Consider the following 26,742-nt stretch of genomic DNA (forward strand, 5'->3'; position numbering starts at 1 on the left):
CTGGCCCTTTCTCCTAGGTTGCAATGGGTGAAAGTAGTTTTGATTGTAAGTTGAATACATAGGTTGACTAGGGGTGAAAACGGTCCGGTCCGGTTGGGTTCGGTCCGGTTCGATTCGGTCCATCATTTTTTCGGTCTATCATTTTTCCCGGACCAGACCGGACCAAACATCTAGTCAGTCCGGTCCGCGTTCGCTCCGGTCTCATTCGGTCCGATCCAATTATTCTTTTTTATTCTTTTTTTTTTCTAAATAAATCAATTAAACATTTTATTTAAATTACTAAATTAAAATTAAGTAAATTATTAATGTAGATTATGTAACTAAATCATTAAAAAAAATTTTATATGGTCAATGATACATATTATAAATTATATATACATCCATAATACATATTCTAAATTATAAATTATATTTATATATAAATTATAATATATATACTACATACATATATACATAATGGGGAATTGGTATTAGGTTAGTTAATTTATAATTTACCAATTGTTTTATATTTACTTACAATTTAGGTATTTTACAAAACATTTATCTAATAACTTTAATTAGATATAGATGTAGATGTTAGTAATTAGTTAATGGTGAATTGGTTATAATTAATTGATAATATACATTACTTAATTAATAGAATATTATTTTGTAATTACATATTTAAAATTTTATATTATAAATGGGAATAGGTTAGATGAAAATTACATAATTAATTATATAAAATAATATATATAAAATAAAAATCCACTTCGGTCCATGGAATTATGGACCGTGGACCGGACCGAACCCTAACCCTATATTTTTTGGTCCAGTCCGGACCGGATCAAATCGATCGATCCGGTCGGTTTTTCCAGTCCAAACCAACCGTTTTACAGCCCTTAGGTTCACAAATCCAACAAACTATGAAGATATTAAGTCGTCTCGAGTCGCTAGACTTGTCAAGCAAAAAGCACACTAGAAAGATTCCTCTCCAAATCGCGTTTTATTTTTCAATCAAGCTTTAACTTTTAAGTCCAGTCAATAAATGTTAAAGCAAATGTTAAAGATTCAACAAATAAAGCAACTTAATGAAGAAACTTTGGCAGAAAGTATCCGCGTGGTACTATATGTGACCCCGATTATTAGGTTAGGCTGTAGAGATCAGCGATAGTTAATTAATTATTATTAATTCAAGAGAATGATTGACTTAGAAATTAGCATGAAGTAGAACGAGTGTGAAAGGAAGACATATAACTAGAAAATTACGTGATGCTCGATCGTGGAAGTTATGAACGAAGCTAGTACTGATGATGAGCAATGAGTTGCATGCGTTGGCTTTACCATTACTCGGTCGACCGAACGTCTTGAAAACGTCTAAATAATTCTTTTATATATACTACCAATTCTATTCTACTCCAATTTTATCCCAAGCTAGCCTTGTAGTTAACGTTAGCTGGGGCATTATTGAAAATTCACCTATACCCAATTCTAAACATCAATACTGGTATATATATAGTTATAAAGTGAAAATCCGAACATGAATGAGTACGAAAATTTCCATTAAAATTATTCTATACTATATTTTGTAAATGGTTGTTCGTATTACTAAATAGTAAGAGGTGATATCTTTCTTAATTTGTCTTTAACAAATGGGTCATAATGACTTTAGATATTATATTTAAATATTTATATTATTTATTTTCATTTAAGAAAAAAGGTGAGCTTCCGTCCTAGCGGGTGCTATCAGAAAACGTTCCCTTAAACCATGCACTTTGTGGATTTAAAAACAAAAATGAAAGTTGAAATGAAGAGATAGGCATTGGGCAAAGTGAGTCAAAAAGACAAGTATGAAAGGGAGAGTGCGGAGAAAATAGAAAAGAAGGAAAGGCGATCAGGGAGGGAGAGAGAGAAAGGGGAAAGAGAGAAAAGAACAGAAGAAAAGGAAGAAAGTGAAGGAAGATAGTAAGGGAAAGAGAAGAGAGGAGGACGAAATAAGGAAATAACAAAAAGAGAGAAAATGAACAAAGAAGGTAAGAACCCAAAAAAAAATAATAATAATAATTAAAACTTCGATATCTATGGCGTAAGCAGAGAATCGTGTCAATCCCCACAAAAATATATGTGAATTATTGTTTATTTATTTTTGGTGTTTGATTCTTGTAACTAATTATTTATTTACTACTACATCCACAAAAGAATTATATAAAATAATCTCACAAACTGACGTGATTTCATCTGATCTGATAGATATATTTTATAATAAAATTAACTTTATAGTCTGACGAATTACATTCAGCTACATCAGTTTCTGAGATTACTTTTGTGTAATTTATTTGTGGTTAAAGTATTTTCTTTTATTTATTGTTGGTTATTTTGGTGTATTGATCTATAAATAATATATTTGCATATTATTATAACAAAACGTGGTCAAATAAGTTGTAAATATGTTTAGTAGCGTTTTGCTTGTAATTGGAAAGAAAACGTTTAAAAATTACAATTCACAAAATCTGATGAGATTGACCTAGTTAGTTAGATTAAAACAGTCATAACTATTGATCCTGATATGAATGAGCAAAAATAAAAATAAAAAATCCGACTCTGCATCAACAAAAAAGAGTCGAGGTTGGAATTTTTTTTTTTTTTTTTTGAGTTATTCAGTTGGAATTGGAGTAAGACTCGGAGGCATCACCCAACCGACTCTAACTCCAAATTTGACTCCAATATTGTATATATGTTATAAAAATATGTATTTATCTATATATTGATCATATATACTAGTATAGTTATTTAGTTATATAATTAGAACTTATATAATTAAATTCAATAATATACTAGTGTGAGCTAATTATTATAAAATAATATAATTATACTATAATATAAATAGACTAATCATAGTATTTGTAAACACTATAGTATTAGTACATCCAATCAGGTATATAAATGAGTTAGACACTAGCTAGTATTGATAGGATTGAAATAAGTCTAGTAGAATCAGTTAATAACATATAATACTAATTTACTAAAATATAATAACATGTAATTAAATGCTAGAAAGTCTAGTATATAATTAAGTTATAAATAAATTAAACATTAGTATAAATATAAACATGAAATTAGACATTATAGTATAAGTCAAGTATATAAATAAATTAGACACTGGTATTAGAAATAACGAATAAGTCTAGTATAATGAGTTAATAGCACATAATACTAATTTACTAAATTATAATAATATATAATTAGACACTAAAAATTAGTCTAGTATACAAATATGTTATAAATAATTTAGAAACTAGTAACTAATATAGCATACATATATTGCATGTATTTACTTTCATATTTTCTATAATTAAATATCACTACAAGAAAATACACTTTTCTCAGCGCCATAAATAGTCGGGAAAGAGCCCCAAAATCGCTGGAAATATTTATTCTCAGCGCTTTCTTAACCGCTGGATGTTAGTCGCAATTGTATGCTTATAAATTAGTCTAGCGATAGCCGAAAATCGCTATAAATAAACTATTATTTCTAGCGTTTTTTTTCGCTGCAAAAAAAAAAAAAAATTCGCCGATCTTATGGATCTGATTTGAGATTTAATTGCTGAGAATAAAATTTTCAGCGTAATATAATAGTTGAGAATAACCATAAACTCGCTGAAAATAATCCTAAATATTTGTAGCGTATTTGGAGAACGCTAGAAAAATTGCAGAATTATACTCAGCGCTTTCAGATTACGTTGAGAATACTTTTATTTCCAGCGGTAGTAAACGCCGATAATAATCTATATTCTCAGCGTCTAAGTTTTACGTTGAGAATATATTTTATTTCCAGCGGTTGCTAACGCTGGGAATAACCTTCCATGAATGTATATTAATGTTACTTGCAGCAGTGCTGTTGTATTTTTGCAGCAGTAAGTAATCGCTGGAAATAATTTTATCAGTTTAGTTTTTTATTCCCAGCGAATGGTGTAGCGCCGAGAATACTCCTGTTTTACACCCACCCAGTCCGTAAATTGGAATTACTTTTGGGTACCTAATTGACATCCACTCGGCCCACAATATATATTTTCCTAAATATATGTACAAACATTCCATTTAGATCCAAATACCATACCATTTAACAACCATACCATTTTCTGTTAATATAAATTCATTCTTCCAATACAATATTGTCTAGATTCTTTTAGTTATAAGTAATACATTGGCTTGGTGCATTAATGGAAGGGAATTTGTAGTACTATAAACCTGAGCAACTAATCTGTTATACAAAATACATATGAAACTTGTATTACAAATGTTCTTCTCTCAATAAAGACACAGCTGCACCCATATATGCGAGCATACAAATGGTTAATCCTGAAACTTTAACACCTTGTTGGCTGGAACATGTACAGCACAGCTGCACCCATCCTCCCTAACCAAATAGGTTACATACCCCTTCGATCAATCGCTGGTCCAAACAAATGCAAGAGCTGGTAGGAACAAAAAAATTTAGTACGCAAATGGGTTAACATTATGAATCACAGCCTCTACATATTATACTTATGCACTTGAAAATGTTGGGATACCCAAATCAGCATTACACCAAAATGCTTTCTACGTGGGTTACACAGTTGTCTACTTATCTGCATATAATATATATATATAAAACATCATACAAAGTTTTTCCTTATAAGATCTTATATCAGATTATGCTAACAACTCTATATAGACACATGAATACTTATTACCTTAGCATAAACAGATTTCAACCTCTTCTAACTGTACTGTACTTAGAGATTAAGGCCTTTACTCTATATAGACATATATATTGAAAGCATTTAAACAAACTGACTGTGTGCTTGTTTAGAAAACCCATAAAAACACTTACTGCAAACGATAAGGACCAAATTCTCCCATGCTTGTAAAATTTTGGACTTTCATGGAGTTGTGGTAGCTGGATTTAAGGAATTGTATGGGAATGATAAAGCCCAGTTTTCAGTTTTTTAGTCTCCTGCAATATGGCAAAAAGATGCAGCTCAAACTGAATAAACTATAGCTAAAATGTTAAGGTATAAAGCCCAAGACTCAAACTTAGTCGAGCCAAATAAAGTGAGAGAAATGTATGCCAAGGTTGAGATAGAAAATCTTCAAAAACCAATTGCAGAGTTCTAAGATGCTATGACTGGAAAAACTAAGAAAGTATACAAGCTCCAGTGCACTGCATTCATATCAAACATTAAGGCAAGTACAAAAATGCAAAAAAAGATGATAAAAGTGCTATGATGCGCACTTTGCTGCAGCTGTAGCAAAGAACAAACAGATGTTACAAAGAAATAGGTTGAGCATTGCTTGGTCAATTCCAAGGAAAAGCATGGCCGTCTTTATCTGGTCATGATAGTCAAATGGAGTGCGTTAGGCTACTGGATTTTATAATTCTTAACTTTGTGCATGCTAGTTAGGGAAAACCCCTTGTGTGTGTGGACTTGTGTGGTGTGCTTGCTATATTTTGCATGAATTTGTATGGTTGACAAAGTGGCTTGTGACGTATTTTCTATTAAAAATGCAAGGTGTCTTGCAGTTTGTGAAAAATACCTTTGTGCCAATTCCAATAGTTGCCCAGTTTTTGGCCTATTCATAACAAAGGTTGAATAAGCCTGCATTAGTTGCTTTATTATAGAAATGGGCAACTATCCAATATCTCTTGGTCATAAATAATGCAGCAAGATGTTTATGTTTATATGGTAAAAGTAGCAGCATATAATAAATTCTGCTACTTGAGAAATTCAAATGTAAGATGGAGAAAATTTGTTATTTGGGTTGAGAACAACTTATAAATAGAGTGAATCTGGTAAGGAGGGTTATTACAGTTGTTTTAGCTCTAACAAAGGAATATATGCTACACAAAGTGAGTATGATACAAGACCACACCATATACATCACCCACCAATTCATTGAAACTACCTATTAATATATATTTTCGAAACAAGTTCACCTCTTTCATGCGTGCTCCAGGTCAAGAAAAAAGATGTAATGATGACATCACAGTGAGTGGTAGTCACAGGTCTAAATTTCTGCACCATCACTATACAAGCATCCTTGGATATTATCCCAAACAGTTCAGCCAAGGTGAACCGCTGCCTCTCATACCGTGTACATACATTGTATTACTTATCCTGTACAATAAGTACACAGGTCCGTAAGTTTACCATTAGTAGTTTGAGAATACAACAAGTAGTCAAGTCCTCAATCATAGAGAAGAAAAGATGCTTTAGATAATAAGATAGTGGTTGGCAAAGATATTTACCTGTTTTGATATTGAGGGATGGCTTAATATCGGCCCAAACTTCCACCATATATAATTAAGGATATCTCAATGGGCCCAAAAATTAAGCGTTACCCAACCCCATCACCTGAATCCCACAAAACATATACATATAGCCTTCCATTGGATAAACTATAGTCTATCCACCATTGGAACAACAAAATATGCACCCAAAAAGCCACAAAAAACAAATTCATATCAACTCACAAAAACCAGCTCACTGAGTCTCTGGAATAGTCTCAGTCTCTCTAACAGACTCACTAAGGGACGGGTTCGTAGCAAAGAAAGCCCTCAAAAGGCGGTCGGTCTGCTCTTGTCTTTCCAATAGCTTCTGCATGTTTGCCTTCATTGCCTCCATCTCACTCTTGGAAGATTCAGCATCTTTCTTATGTTTTTCAATCAAGGCTATGTACTCTCTCTCTCGTTCCAATGAGTGTTGTCTCGTAGACTCTGGGATTACCATCTCCCCTAATCCTCTTGCATAACCAGGTCTCGAACCGAGTACCTCTCTGAAGACACCCGCTACTGCTTCATCAGTTCGTTGCTCTGGTTCTAGAGTATCTAGCTTTCCAACCATATCCTTCTGAAATACGACATTATTAATCGATTAACTACAAAGCTGGAGGGGTAATGCTCCATTTTTAATTAATTAGATAAATGTACAGTAGCATTGCGATTCCCAAATAATTCATTGAGTGGAATATCCTCACATATTTGTCTTCGGTCGCAGCTGTTATAAATTTTGAATTCTTCTTGGACCAGTGGGTTTCCTTGAAGAAGTCTACCAAATTTGCCGATTCAGCCCTCTACATGTGTGTGGAATGTGTATATATAACACATAGTCAGGAATGTAGCACAACATAATAAATGTACATGCATTGGTAGCTTAATCCCGGTATTTATTAGAGCAACCAATTATAATCAAGTGTTATGAAAATGAAAATATGATGTATAAGCTATATTGCACAACATAATGCATAAAACTTATAACTTTTCTTCAAGAATCCGCACAAACGATTTGCGACCTGCTGTGTGGTTAATAACCAGCCTCTTCCTATTCTCCCGATTTTTGTTAGATATTTTCTGTCATGTCCAACCCAAATAATGTTTAAGAAACATATACAAAAAATCAAGGATGTTCCTTGTAGGCCGTGACTTATTAACCACCGGAATCTTAGTTTGTATATGTTTGAAAATATTGCATACCTTGAAGGCCTCGCTACCCCATCTTGTACATAGCTTAACCCAAACAAGGGGGCTGACCCGCTCAGTCCCACTAGCTAATGCTTCCTCATGTCTCCCATAGGATAAATCTATGCTATGCAATTCATGGTGGAATGCATTAAATCTCTTTCGAAGCTATTTAGTTACTGTTAATCGATGGTTCTCCAACTCCCAATCAAGTTCAAAATCACCCTACATATATAATAAAAAATTCTTGATGTCATCAATACGTACTACGTAACCTATCTAACCCACAAACATTAATGTGGAAAGTCTTACCTGAACACGATCGATCAGCTCATCCTTATGCGCTTGGGGTACATCACTCCATCTTGCATAACTCATGTCACAATGATGTTTGACTATCCACGTAACTCGTGTTGTGAACATGTTGACGTTTGAACAACATGGTGCAGTTTCCCCAGTATTTATCTTCAATAGCACCTTTCCATACTTCCGTATTTTTTCAAATTCAGTGCATTTGGCTGGCCCACGTCCCCGTCTCTTTTGTGCCTGGTTTTGTACCGTCCCCGTGGGGGTGTCCTCACCTGTATGACATAACATGAATAATGTCTAGTTATGGGTCTAATCGAATTTAAAACTTTAATGATTTCACCATCATTAAACAACTCATTTTGTATTAATAACTCCCGTAGATATGAACTATACCGATTTGGACTCCAGCAGGCTCTAGCTCTACATGAAATGAGGTCACGATGTTAGGCTCCGTGGGGGCATCCACACCTGTATGACATAGTAACAATAATTCAAAATCAGCCTCATTTAATTATCATACAAATAAATTTTAATAGCATGATATGTAAATTTAAGAACATGATACTACTTCCCCAGATGTGAACTATACCAACACGGTCTACAGGAGGCTCTGGTGGCATTGATTGACCGGTCACTCTGTTAGGCTCCATGTGTGCATCCACTACTGTATGGCATAATAATAATTGCTAATTATCAGAGTCTGATCGAACTATCTTACAACAAATGTCAGAACACCAATCTATTTGTAAGGAAATAATATGAAACCCATCCCTTGAAGGTATACATACTGATTTGATCTCTATGAAGCTCTGGTTGTGGACCGGGTGAGGTGACTCCGCGTGGCTTGGGCTCCAGTGGTGTGGTCGCACATGGTGGCTCCCATGGATGGCTTAGGGGCTGGGTAGAGTCATCTGAGCTAGCCTCGTCCACATCTCCTGGACTATGGTATGAACTAATCCGAACACCGCATGGCCGGCGAGCTCGGCATGAATAAGGGACAAGTCTTCTACCACGGAATCCTCGGCCTTTGGCCCAACCTCAGACACTGGCTCCCACTGGGTCACCTACATTTCAACCACATTTCATTTGTGTTAGGATCATATCTAACAACCAGTTCATGAGGCGAGGAAAAAATGTTAGCTAGAATATCTACCTAGGTCGTTCATGCTCCTCGTGCTCAGCATACCATTAGATAGAATTGCAATGGATTTTTTAAGAACACGACATCAAACTTGTTCTTCCTTTGAACCCAACCTTCACATGGATTAATATTGTGTCATCAATGTGTATCAAGAGACGTGGAATACCATCAAACTGCTCACCTTCTAATAAGATAATGCATTAAATTAATAAGACTGGTCGAGTATTAATTATTTATATGCAGTACCCAAATATTTGGCTTATCAGTATTCTAGTATAGTTATATCGGCTAATCATTTCATTGGCAAGTTGATGCTCGTCCACAATTTATGTTACAAATTATTCAAACGTTGGCGTTTAAACCACATAGATTTGCATATTCTTTGGGTATGAGAATTAAGTCTTACCGATAAATTGTCAAAAGTTGCCTATTCTGAGTCGGACTCAGAGTCGGTTGACTTGTCCTCATCATCTGAATACTCCCAATCACCATATGCATCTCCAGAACCAGATGGAACCATGCTATCATCAATAAAATCTGGTGAATTTCTGTGTGCACCACCCGACTCCATGTGGTCTCGTGCATCAATATGGGTAGGTTCTATATCAGTCCTACTAAGTGGAGTTGACACAGGACATGCATCACAATGCAAAAGTGGATAATCATATGATGACTCAATCTCTTGATAGGCATCATCGTCACTTGATTCACAATCATTACTGTCTAAAACCCTGTGCACTGGTGGAATGTCATACACATTCCTATTATTGTACTTCTGCTCAACAAACCAGTTCCCTTTCGCCCTTATATCCCTAATGTAAAAACACTGGGAAGCCTGACATGCCAGCACATATGGTTCGTCCTTATACCAAGTCCTATTCATATTGACACTAGTTAAATGATCGTCTACCTGTACCCCTCGCCTTTTATCACCAACATCAAACCAATCAAAACTGAACAAGTACACTCTCCGACCTCCCATGTAGTGTAACTCTACAACATCATTTATAACACCATAAAAATCTACATTATCAGTTTCTTGATCACCAGTTACCAACACTCCGGAATTTTGGCTTCGCCGGTGAAGTTCACGGCTCTTGGTATGGAACCGTTTACCATTTATTATGCAGGCAGCATATGTTGCGACCCAACGGTTAGGACCGCAAGCTAACGCATACAAATCTGGGGACACATCAAGTGGGTTGTTGTTACGCTGGTCCACCACCTACATGAATATCGGGGTAAATGGTGAACTTAAATAATCGATATACATTGTCATATGATGGTCGGGTATATTCTAAGTAGATAACTAGCAAGCTAACTTACACATTGCTTGAACCAATTTGGAAACTCAGTTTGTTGCGTGCGATCAATAGAATTTGGGTTTGGCACCTTGCATTTGTCGTAGTGTTCCCTGCATTTGTAGCAAAGAAATGGGGGAAACAAATTTAGTAAGTGTCCCACATTAAATGGTGAGGTAGTTTGTTGAAACATGGAAAGCAGGAGTTAGGTAATGATTGCTTACTCTAAATAGGGTCCAATCTCAATGCAGTTGTTAAGCATGTACCAAATGGCTGTTGTATGGAGTTTATCGTGTAATTGCACACTATTAGCTATACCCAAGGGACGAAGTTTCTGGTTGAAAATTGTGAACCCATCTAGAGTCTCATCTTCTACACCATCAATGTTACGGTCCGGTCGATTAAACTTCGTCTCAACATCTTTGAGATACATTGAGCAAAATGTCAAACACTCAATGTGAACCCAGGCTTCCGCTATTGAACCTTCTGGATGTGCTTTGTTCTTAACATATCGCTTGAACTTGCCGAGATACCTCTCAAACGGGTACATCCACCGATATTGAATTGGACCGCCAAGAATAGCCTCACGGGGTAAATGGACAGCTAAGTGGACCATAACATCGAAAAAAGATGGAGGGAAAATCATCTCTAGTTTGCATAGAATGGTGACGATATCAAGCTGGAGCTTTGATAGGCGATTCACATCTACGGTTCGGGCGCACAACTCTTTGAAGAAACTACTAAGTTCAGTCAAAGCCAATGCAATATCCCTCCTTAAGAACCCCCCCACAGCAATAGGAAGTAGTGTTTGCAAGAAAACATGATGGTCATGGCTTTTGAGCCCAGAGATCTTGGAATCACGTACAGATACACAGTGCGTGATATTAGAAGCAAACCCATCAGGAAATTTCACCTCAGCGAGCCACTCACAGAATTTATTCTTTTCATCTCCATGTAATGTGTATGATGCATGTGGCATAATAGTTCATTCACCTTCACGTTTCAGATGTAATTCCTTTCTAAACCCCAGGATCTCTAGGTCACGCCGTGAATTAGTGTTATCTTTTGTCTTGCCGGGGATGTTCATTAAAGTGCCCAAAATGTTCTCGGAAATATTCTTCTCAATATGCATAACATCTAGATTATGTCTAAGCCGCATTGTTGACCAATAAGGTAGTTGGAAGAATATGCTTTTCTTTGTCCAGTTCAACTCTTCTGCTGTGCGTTTTCTCTTCCTACAAGATTTTCCAAATTGAATATCTCCAAGCATTTGTAACTGAGTTATTAGATCTGCTCCTTCAACCAATGCTGGTGGCATGCGAAGATCTTCTTTACCGTTGAACAACCCTTTTCTCGTTCGCCAGATGTGATCGATGGGTAAGAGACGTCGATGTCCCATATAACAATGTTTTCTACCATACTTCAACCAGTTGGAATCTGTACTGGCATTGCAAGATGGACATGCCAATTTCCCTTTTATTGTCCACCCAGACAGATTTCCATAGGCTGAAAAGTCATTAATTGTCCACAACAATACAACATGTAACATGAACATTTCCTTAGTGGATGCATCATACGTAGGTACCCCATGTGCCCAAAGTTCTAGTAACTCATCAATTAATGGTTGCAAATAAACATCAATGTCATTCCCTGGTGATTTTGGGTCAGGGATAATGAGGGATGTCATAAAGAATGAATCTTTCATGCATAACCATGGCGGTAAGTTATACGGGACAAGAATCACTGGCCAAATGCTATAAGGTTTTGCCAGATTGTTGAAGGGATTGAACCCGTCACTTGCCAAACCAAGCCTGACATTGCGAGCATCCCTTGCAAACCAACTATGAGCTTGATCAAATGTCTTCCAAGACTCAGAGTCAGCTGGATGTCTCATACTACTCTCATCGATGACCCTCTGCTCCTTATGCCATCTCATGTCACCCGCTATCTTGCTTGACACAAAGAGACGCTGCAATCTTGGCTTCAAGGGAAAATGACGAAGCACTTTTTGAGGGATCACTCATGACCCGTGTGTATTTGGCTTCCATCGCGACGCCTTACAGATAGGACACTCAGACAGATTACCATTTTCCTTCCAGAATAAGATGCAGTCATTAGGGCATGCATGTATTTTGTGGTACGTGAAACCCAAACCACGCTCTAATGTCCTTGCCTCCTCATATGATTGTGGCAATTCAGCATTAGGAAAGGCTGACCGCAAAAGGCTTAGCAGCATATCAAAAGACTTGATTGACCACCCACAAAGTGTTTTAATATGTAACAACTTCACTACGAAAGAGAGCTTTGAGAAATTTGTGCAACCCTCGAACAGAGGCCGTCGGGCATCCTCTAATAGTTGGTCAAAAGTTGAGTTTGGGGAGGATTGAGGTATTGCTAAGTGAGTTGGTGATGTGGTGTTGTCTTGAGGAGCATCTCGGAATGTGGCTGCCCGTATGTCATCAATGTACACATCTCCACTTTCAACCCCGGGATCGCCATCATCGTCTATGGTGGGGAGTGTTTCCTCCTCCCCATGAAATATCCAGTGCGTGTAATTTGGATCTATCCCTTTTATAAACAAGTGGGACTCCACCTCAAGTATAGGCAAGAAGAGATTATTACAGCATATACAGCATGGACACCGAATGCGATCACTTCCCATGGCATGGTTTTGTGCCATTGTAAGGAAATTGCGTACCCCATCAGCGTAAGCAGGTGATAAAAGTCTATCACCAAAAGTCATCCAGCTTTTGTCCATCTAATAAAAAGAATGATGAATGAGTGGGTATGATATTGAAGTTATAATTATCATAAGGTAGGGCGGAGAAGTAACTAGCATGTGGAGAATAACTGGTTAGGGGGATAATAAGACAGTAGCACAAATTCTGTGAAAAACCTTTTCACAGAACTACATGTGTGACTCTTAGCATGAGCAGAATATATACTTTCAGAAAGAGCATCAATTATAAGGTAAGTACAGAAGTTATAAATTAATAGGATCATGATGCAGAATGGGTGAAGTTGAGAATTTGTGAATGACCAATAATAGATTTGTTAAATGCTTGCTCCAGGAATTGTGAGCTTCTATCAATGGTCATTGTATGTGTAGAAGGGGTAAGGGATTGAGTGGTTGGCTGAGTTGTGTTACTTTTTTCTAAGGAAAGTAAGAGCAAAGATGACACACTTATCTATCCCAAACTAATTAGCTCAGCATACCCAAATAAGTGGTTGTCATCCAATTCCGTAAAGAGAGGTATTAGAACAAAGGCTATCGGTTACCTATGAGAATTAGATACCTAATGAGGAGAGTAAAGAATAAGTTTCATATTATTTTTCCAGAGTTGGTAAAAAAGCTATAATTCTATGAATACACATTGTGCCAACCAGGATAAATTAAGTGAATACTTTAAACTGTTAAAGAAGAGTATGTTGACACATTTGAGGATAATAATGAAATCTATGGTGAGGGCCTAGCTTAATATACAACTCATTTTATGTTAAAACCTTCACATCTAGGAAGGGTAAGAATCTATTAGATTATAATGGAGTTTCTAATAATATCAAAGAAAACTCTAGAGCTTATAGTAGAGAAAAGAGCTAAGTTAAGAAATACACTAGGGTCTCGAAGCACAAGATACCTTCGGATATACAATGTCGTGAGTGCCATGGTTTTGCAAAAAATTCACATTGAGTGCCCTAATTAGAAGAGAACCTGAGATAGAAAGTGGGTCAGCTCATCCTTGAGTAATCACAGTTTGAGTAAACACTCTGTTACTGTGTCTTTGTGAGCTGGATGGAAAAAATGTTAATTCCATGACCTTTGCAGTTATCTATTGGAGATAACTGTGAGTCTAGTTGTAAGACCATGAAAGTCTGATTTGAAGCTAGCATATGAAAGTCTCTATGAGGGACAGGTCACGCAAGAAAAATATCAATATTGCAAATCTTAAGAAACTAGAGTAATGTAAGGGGAGGAAAAAAATACATCACCTAGATTATTTATATGTTGCTTGTGAAAACATAAAATCTGATATTTCTATGTTCATTGGAACAAAGATAAATCGGTTAATTAGAGAAAGTAATTGTACAGGCACAGTAAAATTCGGCTAATCAGATTTTCTAGTAATACACTTAATATATATTGTTCTCGGAAATCACCATCAACAAGTAGTCAATCTGGTTTTTGTTTATGTGACTGATTGTACACATAGTTTTGGTGCATTTTGCATGAATTTTACTATCTATGGATAACACCAACAAAGTTAATATTTCCAAGCCATATGTACCACATCCTCCCAAGATACCTAGCTAATAAACTGACTGTGTAACTAGTTGCCATCTTTATTGTAAGATTGGGTATATTTGAGCTAATTTAAAGGTTGAACCCCCAAGGACACTTGAGCCCTAATTATTAAATAATGAGTTGAGTTTAGTCAAGAATATGAGTGACACATTTAATAGATTTCATGACTTATAAAAACTTATCTCGAACTCCAAAACCTGCACATATATTACTTCAGAGAATTTGAGTTCCTAAAGTTGATGTCATTCTCCCGTCAAAGAAAGTGGTAATGGTCTTACGTACCTAGTATTAGGGAGACACCACATGCCTAGGAGTACTCTTACTGCTTGATCATATATCCTAGTGCAGCATATAAGTTTTTAGATTGTGTGGTTAATTTTTCTTGTTTTATGTTTATAGTGCGTATTTTGGCTTATTGAACTTTTGAATTCACAGTTACATTCACTTCTTTTCCATATACAAAAATAAAAAGACTGCCATTGAAAAGTGAAAGTTTGACTTCATATAATATTTAACCCATCATGAATATAATATCATTAGTGGGATTAATAGAGATACACTCAGTTAATCCTCTAACATGAAAAGGGTGTCATGTTACAAATATATCAAATTTGTGAATTAAACCTAATTGACATTGCAGAGTTTCGAGTCTGAACCACACAAGACTTCAGAGTTTAGACAGCATAGGGCAAGTTTAGGAGTCTCTGTAATATGGATTAATCCCTTCCCCAAACCCAATTAGATAATGATCATGCATATCCACAACTCCACAACCCAATCAAACTGAAAACAGTAACTTTTTATTATGAAAGTAGCATTTATGAAAGTAAACAAGTACTAATCAGAATTTTCTTAGTCTACGCTTACAGTTTCCTTACAATGTCAGGTGCATGCCTGCTTGCCGTCACCATCAAAAACCTACTTTGGGCTGGAAGTATATTTCTGTTCATTCATTTAGTACGCCTAGTAATTTTCTCTAAGGTGCTTCATTTTCAAGAAATAAATAATGTGCTAACTCAAAACTCTTTTTCATATGAAATGAGAAAAAACAGATTTCCATCAACCTTTTCATGCCATTTTCCTAAACTCCAAACTGGACACTGTCATCGTCTCCTTCACTTTCACAGTCACCTTTTCCTACTTTTATTTTTATTTTAAAGCATTTTCCTTTCGCATGGCCCACAACTCAAGTTTGGTACAAAGGTTAGGGTTTCATATTTGGTCCAAAGCAGCTCATATATATTCTATTTTTCTCTTCTTTGACACTTTCTAGCAGCAACATATAGGTCGATGCTAGTATATATGCTACTCTAACAGCGACATGCCAAGTACAATGCTAGTATATATGCTACTCGACATACTGTCTAATTAAGTACTTGATCTCTTGGTCAGCATAAATGCAAATCATATTTTATAACCCCTAAATGCCAACAACTTAAAAAAATATAATGAATAATGAGACTACTAAATTCCAAATGTACAAGTCTTGCACAGATTTTATATTAAAAAGAAGTAGACTCAAGCAGAAAAAATCTATATGAAATTTACTTTCTTTGTAGGGTCTGGTATTTTACAAATGGCTGGTGACATGTTTGTGCAGTTAGTGCTTGTTCCTACCATTACTAAAATATAATTGCCCACTGAAAATCCTACAAAAATGCTAGTATGTTAGGTCCTGACATGGGTCCCGACAGAATTTTTTCATAAGGAGTAAGCTGCATGCTCCACTTTACAAAGGTTAAAATCTTAGTTGTAAAGTATGAAAGAGGCATCAATAGGCGATCTACCTGTCTTCTGCTACATGATTTCCCAATAATTAATTTCTCAGTCCATGGGCTCTCGGTTATCTCGAATAGAATAAGATACAAAAGATTTCTAACATTCACTAATAGTTTTGGGGGATTAATTCAGCTTAAGATTTGAAAGTCAAAATTATTTTTCATTAATTTTAATAGTATGAATTTGGCACAGAAATTTGTTTATCAAATTTGATAGCTTTCAAGATGGCACCATTGAGAGACCGCATTACCACAACAAAAGTTCAGAAGTTCACTTGCCCAATGTGGTGAGAATGTAAAAGAACACAATAATATCAACAGCCATTTTCGAAAGAAAGAAGTACAGAATGGTGAAGAAGAGGGTGGTTGATTAAAAGATAGGAATCAAAAGCAGATGAAGGGTAGACAAGAATCACGAGGAAACAGCAACATTATTAATGTAAGGAAAGAGTACGATTTCCATTTACTCTTTTATTATTATTATTATTATTATTATTATTATTGTAATAATGAAAGCATTAAAATAAAATCAAGGATGCAAGAGGAGAGCATGTGGAACACAGCCGAACAAAAAGCCACTGGATATATAGACAACACAATGTGTATAGAAAGAAAATAAAATAAAAAATCATATAACGTGCAAAAGGTTTAAACCCCATTTGCAGTCGACATTTGCAGTTCTCCATTTTGGGGATTAATTCAGCTTACACTTACTCAAATGCTTGCAGCAACAATAGAAAAAATTGGTACTTTAAAACTGATCAAGTAACTACATATAACAGCATTAACGGAAAAGGGCCACGCTTGTTTAGAAAATGCTCTGTTTTTCCAAACACTGGGAAGTTCAAATGGGTTAGTGTTATGATACTACCTCCAAATTTAGAACACCCCGTACAGGAAAAAAACTAAAATTCGTGCGAAAGGAAGAAGATGGGGGAGCATGGAAAAAATGTAGTGTGCAAACAAACAGGCAAGCTGTGAAAAACAACAATTAAGGCATGAAGGGGGAGCGACTATCATCAATAAAGGGAGAAGAAAACATTATACCAGCTCAAACAAAGCCTGCCCTGAAAAGGTCTGCTCTTGTCGATTCGCCAAAATGAACCCAACACAGTGAGAAACCAGGCCGAATATACTAGCAATTTCTCTTCCAAACTCACCAATGGGTCTGAACTACTTGAAGGCAAACTTAGAAAGCCGCCGAGAAACACTAACTAGGGGGAGAAGGGGGTGGAATAAGAGACTCTGAAAAGGAAAATCGCCTCGTGTACGTGTGTGCGTTGTGAAATCTTCAAGCCGAGTGGTTAAACCAAGGAAAATGGAGGGGATTTGCAGAAGGTAATTACCGAAGGTTTTGCAGATGATGGGTACGGAGTATGGTTTCGCCAAAGAGGAGTCGGGGGAATGATTTGGGAACTCCGATACTGTTTGGGGCAAAAGTGTTGGGGGGAAATAAATCAAACTTAGCTTATTTTCGCGCCTGACTTTATCCCGATGTATAATGTAACGCTATAACAAGTTTTTTTTATTTGCAGCGCCATTTGTTGCCGAGACTATAGAAAAAATCGCTGCAATAAAAGTTCTAACCTCTCCCGCTCCCGAACGTTTTAATTAGCGTTGAATATATTGAGCGATGACAAAATCGCTGTAAATAATTATCATATGCAGCGAATTTATTCCCAGCAATTAAAAAAATGCTGAGAAAAGCACATTTTCTTGTAGTGTATTAACAGTAAATATTGATGTGGAATGACCATGCATTAACAAGACCATTTTGAAATTAAGGACGAAGATACTGATGATGAGCAATGAGGTTCCAATTTCCAACCAAGTTGCATGCGTTGGCTTGGCTATACTACTACTCCGTCGACCCAACGTCTTGAAAACGTCTAACAAATTCTTTTATATGTGAACAAGTTCGAACTTTTCACGAGTTGTTTCATATAGATAAATAGATTATTTATATTTTATTTGATAATTTTATCTACACTGTTGACAAATAAATTTTGACTTTTTACTAATAACTTTAATTTATAGTTTATATATATTAATTATTAGATTCATAAATATTCAAACGACATGTTTAATATTAGTATTGAATCACATGATTTCTTCTAATTTTGTAAATATTTTTATTAACTTTGGAGATAATTAATATTGTAAAAAATAAATACAAAATTATTCAAATTTAGACGAGGTTATATGAGTCGAGCTTATCTATATACAAGTCGTATTATTAATAACTAGTTATAATATATGTTAACAAACAACGCATTTAATAAATAAATTCAGCAAAATCAAGTTTTACGAGTCCATCTTGAGCTTCCTTTACGTTCGTCGATCATAATTTTATTTAAGGTAAAGAGAGAAGAGCTCAAAAGTAAAAGAATCGTAAGACCCATCTTCCAAGATTATTAGGAACATCAATGAAAAATATATCTTAGATATTAATTTTCATTGTTCTTAAATAATGTAAGAGCATAGAGGTTGTGATGGGTGAAGTAGTTCTGATTATATTAGTTAATCCATCATCTAACAATCTTTACGAAGATATCACTGATCGTCTTGACTCTTGGGAGGCACTAGACTTTGTCAAGCAAGAATAATGCCAGGAAGTTCCCCCAACAATAAACCTTTTTAAAAAGAATATGAACCCAACATGATTTGTGAGACTCGAATTTATGGCATCCATCTAAAAAGTAAAAGTAAAAGAATAGCAACAGTACCTATCTCCATGTTAAACAACAAAACTGGCACTTTGAATTACTTTAGATACAAAGATTCCTCCCCAAATCGCGTTTTATTTTTCAATCTTCTCCCCAAACTTTTTAACTTTTAACTCCAATCAATAAATTTTAAAGATTCAACAAATAAAGCAACTTTAATGAATAAACTTTGGCCCAAAGTATCCGCGTGGGTCATAATTACTTTAGATATTATATTTAAATATTTATTTTCACTTAAGAAAAAATGTGAGCTTCCGTCCTAGTGGCCAGGTGCTATCAGATAACCTTGCCTTAGTAGTTATATAGTAATATAATTAAAATTAAATTTAATAATATATTAATATGAACTAATTATTATAAAATATTATATTTATATTTTAATGTATATAGATTGATAATAATATTTATAAATATTTATTGAATCCAAGATTTTAAATTTCGTATAATTATATATCTATACATAAATTTTGATAATAATAAATAAATTCAGGCATAAAAAAGTCTTAACCTCAAGTTTTTTACACAATAGAGTCAAGCACATCAAGAAACCAAGTATGAATAAGAAGGAAACAAACTCACATTAAAAGTCATAGAGTAATATTATACATCTTTTGAAAATTTTGAAATTAGGATTAAGACTCAAAATTAATATTTTATCATAAAGCATTAAAATATATTTTCTACATGTGCATAAATATTTTGAAAATTAAATTTAAAAATTTTAGAAGATGATTGATTGTCATCATTCACATGTGCATAACATGATTAAAAGTTTGAATTTTTAAAATATTAAAGATAATTGATTGTCATTCTTCACATATACATGCTTTATTTGAATACTTTCAAAAGTGATTGATACTCTTTCTGACTTATGAAAGAGGTAGATGATTTTGTTTGAAAATTTTGAAAATGAAATAATATTCCTTTTGTCATATGCGAAAGGTAAAAAAAATTAGGTTAAAATTTTTGAAAAGTGAATGATGTTGTCTTTGACAATTAAAAAAGAAAAAACTTTTATTTAAATTTTTGAAAAGTGAATGATGTTGTATTTGACAATTGAAAAAAGGAAACTTTTATGTGAATTTTTTGAAAAAGTGAATGATGTTGTCTTTGACATGTGAATCTTTTTAAATTTGAATATGAAATCTTATATACCTATAAATAGATTATTGGAGAGTTTTAAATTCACAACATCAAGAGCATATGCATATCATTGCAAGTTTTGCAACATTCATTCAAAACTTCCAATCTCTCTTTTATAAGCATTGAGACTTAATCCTTATTCATTTTGAGAGAAATATAGTTTGCGCTGCATTGTTCTTATTTTATTCATTAAAGAGTGTTCTTTGATAATTTACCCACTATCAACTCTTGTATCAGTAAAAGAGTGTGTATAACCCTTGTGCGTGTAGAAAGTATTCTATATAGGAAATAGTTGAATCACTACATGTAAAGTGATTGCAAGTGTAGAGGTGTTATATACAGATCCTTTGTACCGGTGCTGTTCAAAAGTGTAATATGTTTCTATCTTCGTCTGAAGGAGGTTGAACAGTAAATTTGGAGATTCTCAAGGAGTAACTTAAGGCGAGGACGTAGGCAATGTGGCCGAACTTCGTTAATATACTTAGTTTGCTTTTCTATTACCATTGCTCTTTATATTTATTGTTGTTTCGTATTTTATTTATATTTTATATTGTGTATTTAATTTATTATTATTAATTTTTAAATACAATTCAATTCACTTTATTAGTCATCTGCGTAACAAATTAAATTTATAATTATTTTTATTAGAATCTAACAAATAAAAAGAATATGAGCCCGACGTGATTTGTTGAAGTAAGACTCTCTCCCAAATCGCGTTTTATTTTTCAATCAGCTTTAACTTAAAGTCCAATCAATAAAAGTTAAAGATTCAACAAATAAAACAGCTTTAATGAATAAATTTTGGCAGAAAGTATCAGTCATTATTACTTTAGATATTATTCTAAAATCCGACTCCACGCCAACTAATTTATAGAAGAGTTGGAGTTGGATTATTTTTTATTTTTTAATTAGAGTCAGAGTCGGAGTTGGAAGTGTCACCCAATCGACTCTAACTCTGAATCTGACTCAAATATTGTATATATGTTATAAAAATATATATTTATCTATATATTGATCATATATACTAATATACTTATATAACTAGAACTTATATATTTAAATTCAATAATATATTAGTATGAGCTAATTATTCTAAAATATTGTAATTATACAATAATATAAATAAAGTGATAATAGTATTTGTAAACATTATAATATTACTAACATACATAATCAAGTATAGAAATGGGTTAGACACTAGCATTGAGATAACTCTAATATAATAAGTTAATAATACATAATATTAATTTACTAAAATATAATAACATGTAACTAGATACTATAAAATTTAATCTATAATTAAATTAGAAATAAATTAAATATTAGTAAAAAAATATGTAATTAAACATTATAATATGAGTCTAATTTATTAAAATATAATAACTTATAATTAGATATTTTGTTGATATTATTCAAAAGAGTTTTCATTATCTTTTTAGTAAACTTCAAATTCAAGAGTCCACGAAAAGGTCTTCTTTAACAAAACTGTTAATTTATTTTTTATTTTTATCTTTATTTTTTATTTTTATTTTTTCAAATGACCTTTTATAAGGCTTCACATTTCACTTATTACAAACATCTTTCTCACTCTCGCTCCATATCTGCTTCTCCGTCACCTCTCAAAACCAACTCAAGAAATTAAAGAGAAAAATGAAAATGCAATTCCTCCTTTCACTTGATCTGCTTCTGTGCCTCCTCCATGTCCATCCAACTCTGTCTGGCGGATACCTCCCCCTGGCGGATAAGTTTATCTACACTGTTGACAAATAAATTGGGAATTTTTACTAATAACTTTTTATTGTTTATATATATTAATTATTAGACTCATAAATATTCAAAAGACATGTTTTATATTAGGATCGAATTACATGATTTCTTCTAATTTTGTAAATATTTTTATTAACTTTGGAGATAATTAATATTATAAAAAATAAATGCAAAATTATTCAAATTTAGACGAGGTTATATGAGTCGAGTTTATCTGTATACAAGTCGTATTATTAATAACTGGTTATAATTTATGTTAACAGACAACTCATTTAATAAATAAATTCAGCAAAATCAAGTTTTACGAGTCGATCTTGAGTTTCCTTTACGTTTTTCGATCATGATTTTGTTTAAGGTAGGGGGAGAAGAGCTCAAATGTCTGTTGCAATTAAAAAGAAGCCCCAATCGGCGGTAGATTGAAATTATCTTTTAGTTCATGAACTTGAGGTGATTTGTTTAAGATTAACTTACACATGTTTTTATAAGATTAATTTTCTGTCGGAACTGGACCCATTGAATGTGAGACATGGATTTAGTTCCAATAGTAACGAGATCCAATCTAATAATATTTGTAAATATTATAGTATTACTAATATACATAATCAAATATAGAAATGAATTAGACATTAGCATTGAGATAAGTCTAATATATTTAATAAGTTAATAACACAAAATATTAATTTATTAAAGTATAATAACATGTAATTAGATACTATAATATTTAGTATAAAAATATGTAATGAAACATTATAAATGAGTCTAATTTATTTAAATATAATAACATATAATTTATTCAAAAGAGTTTTCATTATCTTTTTAGTAAACTTCAAATTCAAAAGTCCACGAAAAAGTCTTCTTTAAAAAAACTGTTAATTTTATTTTTTTTCTATTTTTATTTTTATTTTATTTTATTTATTTTTTTATCAAATGACCTTTTATAAGGCTTCACACTTCACTTATTACGAACACCTTTCTCACTCTCGCTCCATATCTACTTCTTCGTTACCTCTCCAAACCAAATCAAGAAATTAAAGAGAAAAATGAAAGTGCAATCCCTCCTTTCGCTTATGCTTCTGTGCCTCCTCCACGTTCATCCAACCCTCCACCTCCTATCGGAAAAGAGTGCCCTCCTCTCCGTCAAATCCTCCATCACTGATGACCCAGAATCATTTCTTTCTACGTGGAACGCCTCCACTAGCCACTGCAACTGGACGGGTATCACGTGCCACCCTTCCAGTCGTCGCGTGATCGCCCTCGATCTCTCAAACCTTCGACTCTCTGGTACTCTCTCCTCGGACCTGGCTCATCTCTGTTTCCTCTCCAAACTCTCCGTCGCCTTTAATGGGTTCTCCGGGGCCATCCCCGCCGAGCTCTCTTCCCTCTCTGACCTCCGCGTCCTCAATCTCTCATATAATCGCTTCCACGGCACCTTCCCCTCCCAGCTCTCCCTCCTCAAGAACCTTCAGGTTTTGGATCTCTATGACAACTTCATGACCGGTGACTTGCCCCTGGCCGTCACCCAAATGCCCAACTTGCGCCATTTGAATCTAGGTTATAACTTCTTCTCAGGTCGGATAACGTCCCAGTTTGGGCAATGGAAATTCTTGGTATACTTGGATGTAACCCATAACAACCTCGAGGGTCCTATACCGCAGGAGATAGGAAACTTGACCAACCTCAGGGAGCTCTACATTGGAGGTTACAACAATAAGTACGAAGGTGGCATACCCTCGGAGATCGGGAACCTATCGGAACTAGTTCGTTTAGAAGCCATCGGCTGTAACTTATCCGGTGAGATTCCAGCGTCGTTTGCCGACATGCCAGAGCTGGAGAAGCTGGATTTGTCGGAGAACAACTTTAGCGGGATCATTCCTCAGAGGCTGGGAAGGAATGGGAAGCTTCAGGTTCTTGATCTTTCATCGAATAATTTGACTGGGACTCTACCTCCTGATATGTGTTTTGGTAATCGGCTTGAGTTACTGTATACTGAGGAAAATTCATTGGTCGGTCCAATCCCGGACGCACTCGGGAGGTGCGAGTCGCTATTTGTAATCCGAATGCAGCACAACTTTCTCAATGGTTCAATACCAAGAGACCTTTTCCGTTTGCCCAATCTCACCGACGTGATGCTGCAGAATAACCGTCTGACCGGGAAGTTTCCCATTTTCTCGAGAAAAGATTCTAAATTGGAGGAACTAGATATTTCTGACAACAAGATTCAGGGGGAGCTACCTAGTTGGATCTGGAGACTTCCCCATCTTGAGAGTTTGAATCTTTCTCATAATTGTCTAGAGACTCTAGATGTGAATTTAAACTCTCCCAACACTTCCCAATCCAGGTTGACAATCATAGACCTTCAATCCAACCAGCTCCAAGGGCAACTTTCAACTCTCCCACTGCATTTTCGGTACACCAGGGAAATGGGGAGGCGCACTTTTTTCTCTGTTTCGAGGAATAAATTCGACGGGGCTATTCCTACATCACTGTGCAATGCTACAATTCTATATGTTTTAGACTTGTCCCATAATCGCTTAACTGGCACGATTCCCCAATGCTTAATTGAAATGGGAAGAGTTTTAAGCGTGATGAATTTAAGGGGAAACAATCTTACTGGCATAATTCCTGACTCCTTTCCATTCAATTGTAATTTACAAAGTTTGGTTCTGAATGGAAATCAACTAGAAGGAGAGCTACCAAAATCCCTGGACAGGTGCAATGCAAACTTGGGGGTTTTGGACATCGGGAACAATCTCATTCAGGATACCTTCCCATGTTATTTGAAGAACATAGACACGTTGCAGGTCCTTATTTTGCGATCTAACCAATTTCATGGGTCTATTAATTGTCTTGACGCTAATACCACCTGGTCCAAACTTCAAATCTTAGACCTGGCCTCGAACCATTTTGTTGGAAAGTTTCCAATACGTTACTTTTCTAGCTGGAAGGCAATGATGGGAACCGAAAAGGAAATGGAAAGTAAGGGTGGATCTGATTCTATTGTAGCTGGTCCCAAATACCGAGGTTTTCCTTCCCCACCCTATCAAATTAGTGTAAATCTTACATTAAAAGGTCAAGATTTGGAGTTTGTGAAGCTCCTAGCTATCACAACCTCACTTGATCTGTCGTGCAATAGTTTTGACGGAGATATACCTAAAGAAATAGGAGAATTCAAAGTTCTATATGCCCTCAACTTATCTCACAATGCTTTTACGGGTCAAATTCCACAAGCTTTAGGAAACTTGAGAGCTCTTGAGTCACTAGACTTGTCGAGCAACAAGCTCATTGGAGAGATTCCTCTCCAACTTGCAGATTGTCTTACTTTCCTGTCAACCCTTAACCTTTCCTTCAATCAATTGGTGGGAAAGATTCCACAAATAAGGCAATTTGCTACATTTTCGGAAAGTTCCTTTGAAGGAAACATAGGATTATGTGACTTTCCTATGAAAGAAAAATGCATACATGAAGAATTGAGACCTTCTGCTCCTCCATATTCTGGGAATTCAATTGATTGGGACTTTTTAAGTGTTGAATTGGGATTTGTTTTTGGCCTCGGAATTTTTATTGGACCTCTTATATTTTGGACGAGGTGGAGGAAACGCTACTACAAACATGTCGACGATATTGTTTTTAAAATGTTTCCTCGGACATACATAAGAATAGAAAATTATCGAAGCGGAGGACACAGGAATCAAGGACGGCAAGCACGTAAGAATCAAGGTGGGAGGTAATGCTCAGTGCTGTCAGGTATGTCCCCAATTGATTTTTTGTTATGCAATTAAATATTGTCCGAAGTGATGTATTATAAATTAGCAATGTTATTGAAATTCATAAGGCATGATCTCCAACATGGCAGGCTGCACAAAATATGAAATATCAGGAAGTAATATGGCCTCGATCCTCCCACCGTGTAGCAGAAAGCGTTATGGGGATGAAGCACAGGGCTTTGTACCCACAATTACATTTGTATAAGTTTTTAATAGTTTTGGCGTTACTTTATGTAAGAATTTAGTCTAATTTAGCAAAATATATGAAGCAACTTCTTCTGATTTGCATATTGGCCTATACGTAATACTCTGCACATTGAATTAGCTAACTTTCCACTATACCATTAAATTATTATTTCTTTTTTATTTATTTATTATTAATTCATCTCTTTATTAGGAGATAAAGTTGAGGGCAATCAAATTAAGGAAGAGAGAAAAAAAATATTAATATATTGTTTAGTTGTGCAACAGTGGTAGTCAATGCCAATGAAATTTGATCCATGATATTCTTTAAACTTTCACTACCTAAATATTTTACGAAAACCACTGCTGCTCTAAGTTGAGCGCGCAGCACTAAAGGCAGACTTGGTGTACCTATCAAGTTGGAACATTTCAGTTATTATCTCGCGGAATATGTACATGACTGTCTTGGTTTTCAGCTACGGGATCCCAATCCAAATTCTAAACATAATTCATTAATCCATTTTTATTTATAGGCTCGGTTTCTCTCTAGTTCATATAAACACATATTAATATTTATGTCTAGAGTTCATCTATCTGTTGGGATACAATCATAAAGTTGACTGTTCATAAATTACTTTAAGAACCATCATGCATCGCGTAAAACAATTCAGGAATTAGAATTACAGAAGGCCATATAACCACTTTTTGAACATCATGCACATTAGCTTCCTTAACTAAACACGGTTTTGAGCAAAAGCTTTGCTTGATTAATCATGATCAAGCAGTCACATATTGTTTTCTCTCCAAATGCTATACATTACCCAACTGTACCTAAACACACGAAATGGAT

The 26,742-nt window shown here is 34.8% G+C and overlaps 1 protein-coding gene and 1 long non-coding RNA gene across 2 annotated transcripts; one reads left to right on the top strand and one right to left on the bottom strand.

Annotated features, from left to right (window-relative positions):
• Window positions 1-4,098: 4,098 nt before the first annotated feature.
• On the bottom strand, window positions 4,099-4,964 carry LOC122274726. The gene is made up of 2 exons (XR_006228322.1): window positions 4,853-4,964; window positions 4,099-4,454 (listed from the first exon to the last, which is right to left on the bottom strand). It is a non-coding gene; the product is annotated as an uncharacterized LOC122274726 (long non-coding RNA).
• Window positions 4,965-22,926: 17,962 nt separating this feature from the next.
• LOC122318259 (receptor like protein 22-like) lies at window positions 22,927-26,039 on the top strand. Its single transcript, XM_043135471.1, has 2 exons — window positions 22,927-25,689; window positions 25,799-26,039. The coding sequence occupies exon 1, from the start codon at window positions 22,986-22,988 to the stop codon at window positions 25,671-25,673; it is 2,688 nt and encodes an 895-aa protein (XP_042991405.1). The 5' UTR covers window positions 22,927-22,985; the 3' UTR covers window positions 25,674-25,689; window positions 25,799-26,039.
• Window positions 26,040-26,742: the final 703 nt, after the last annotated feature.

This window comes from Carya illinoinensis, chromosome 8 (assembly GCF_018687715.1).
Source record: "Carya illinoinensis cultivar Pawnee chromosome 8, C.illinoinensisPawnee_v1, whole genome shotgun sequence".
Classification (NCBI taxonomy): Eukaryota; Viridiplantae; Streptophyta; class Magnoliopsida; order Fagales; family Juglandaceae; genus Carya; species Carya illinoinensis.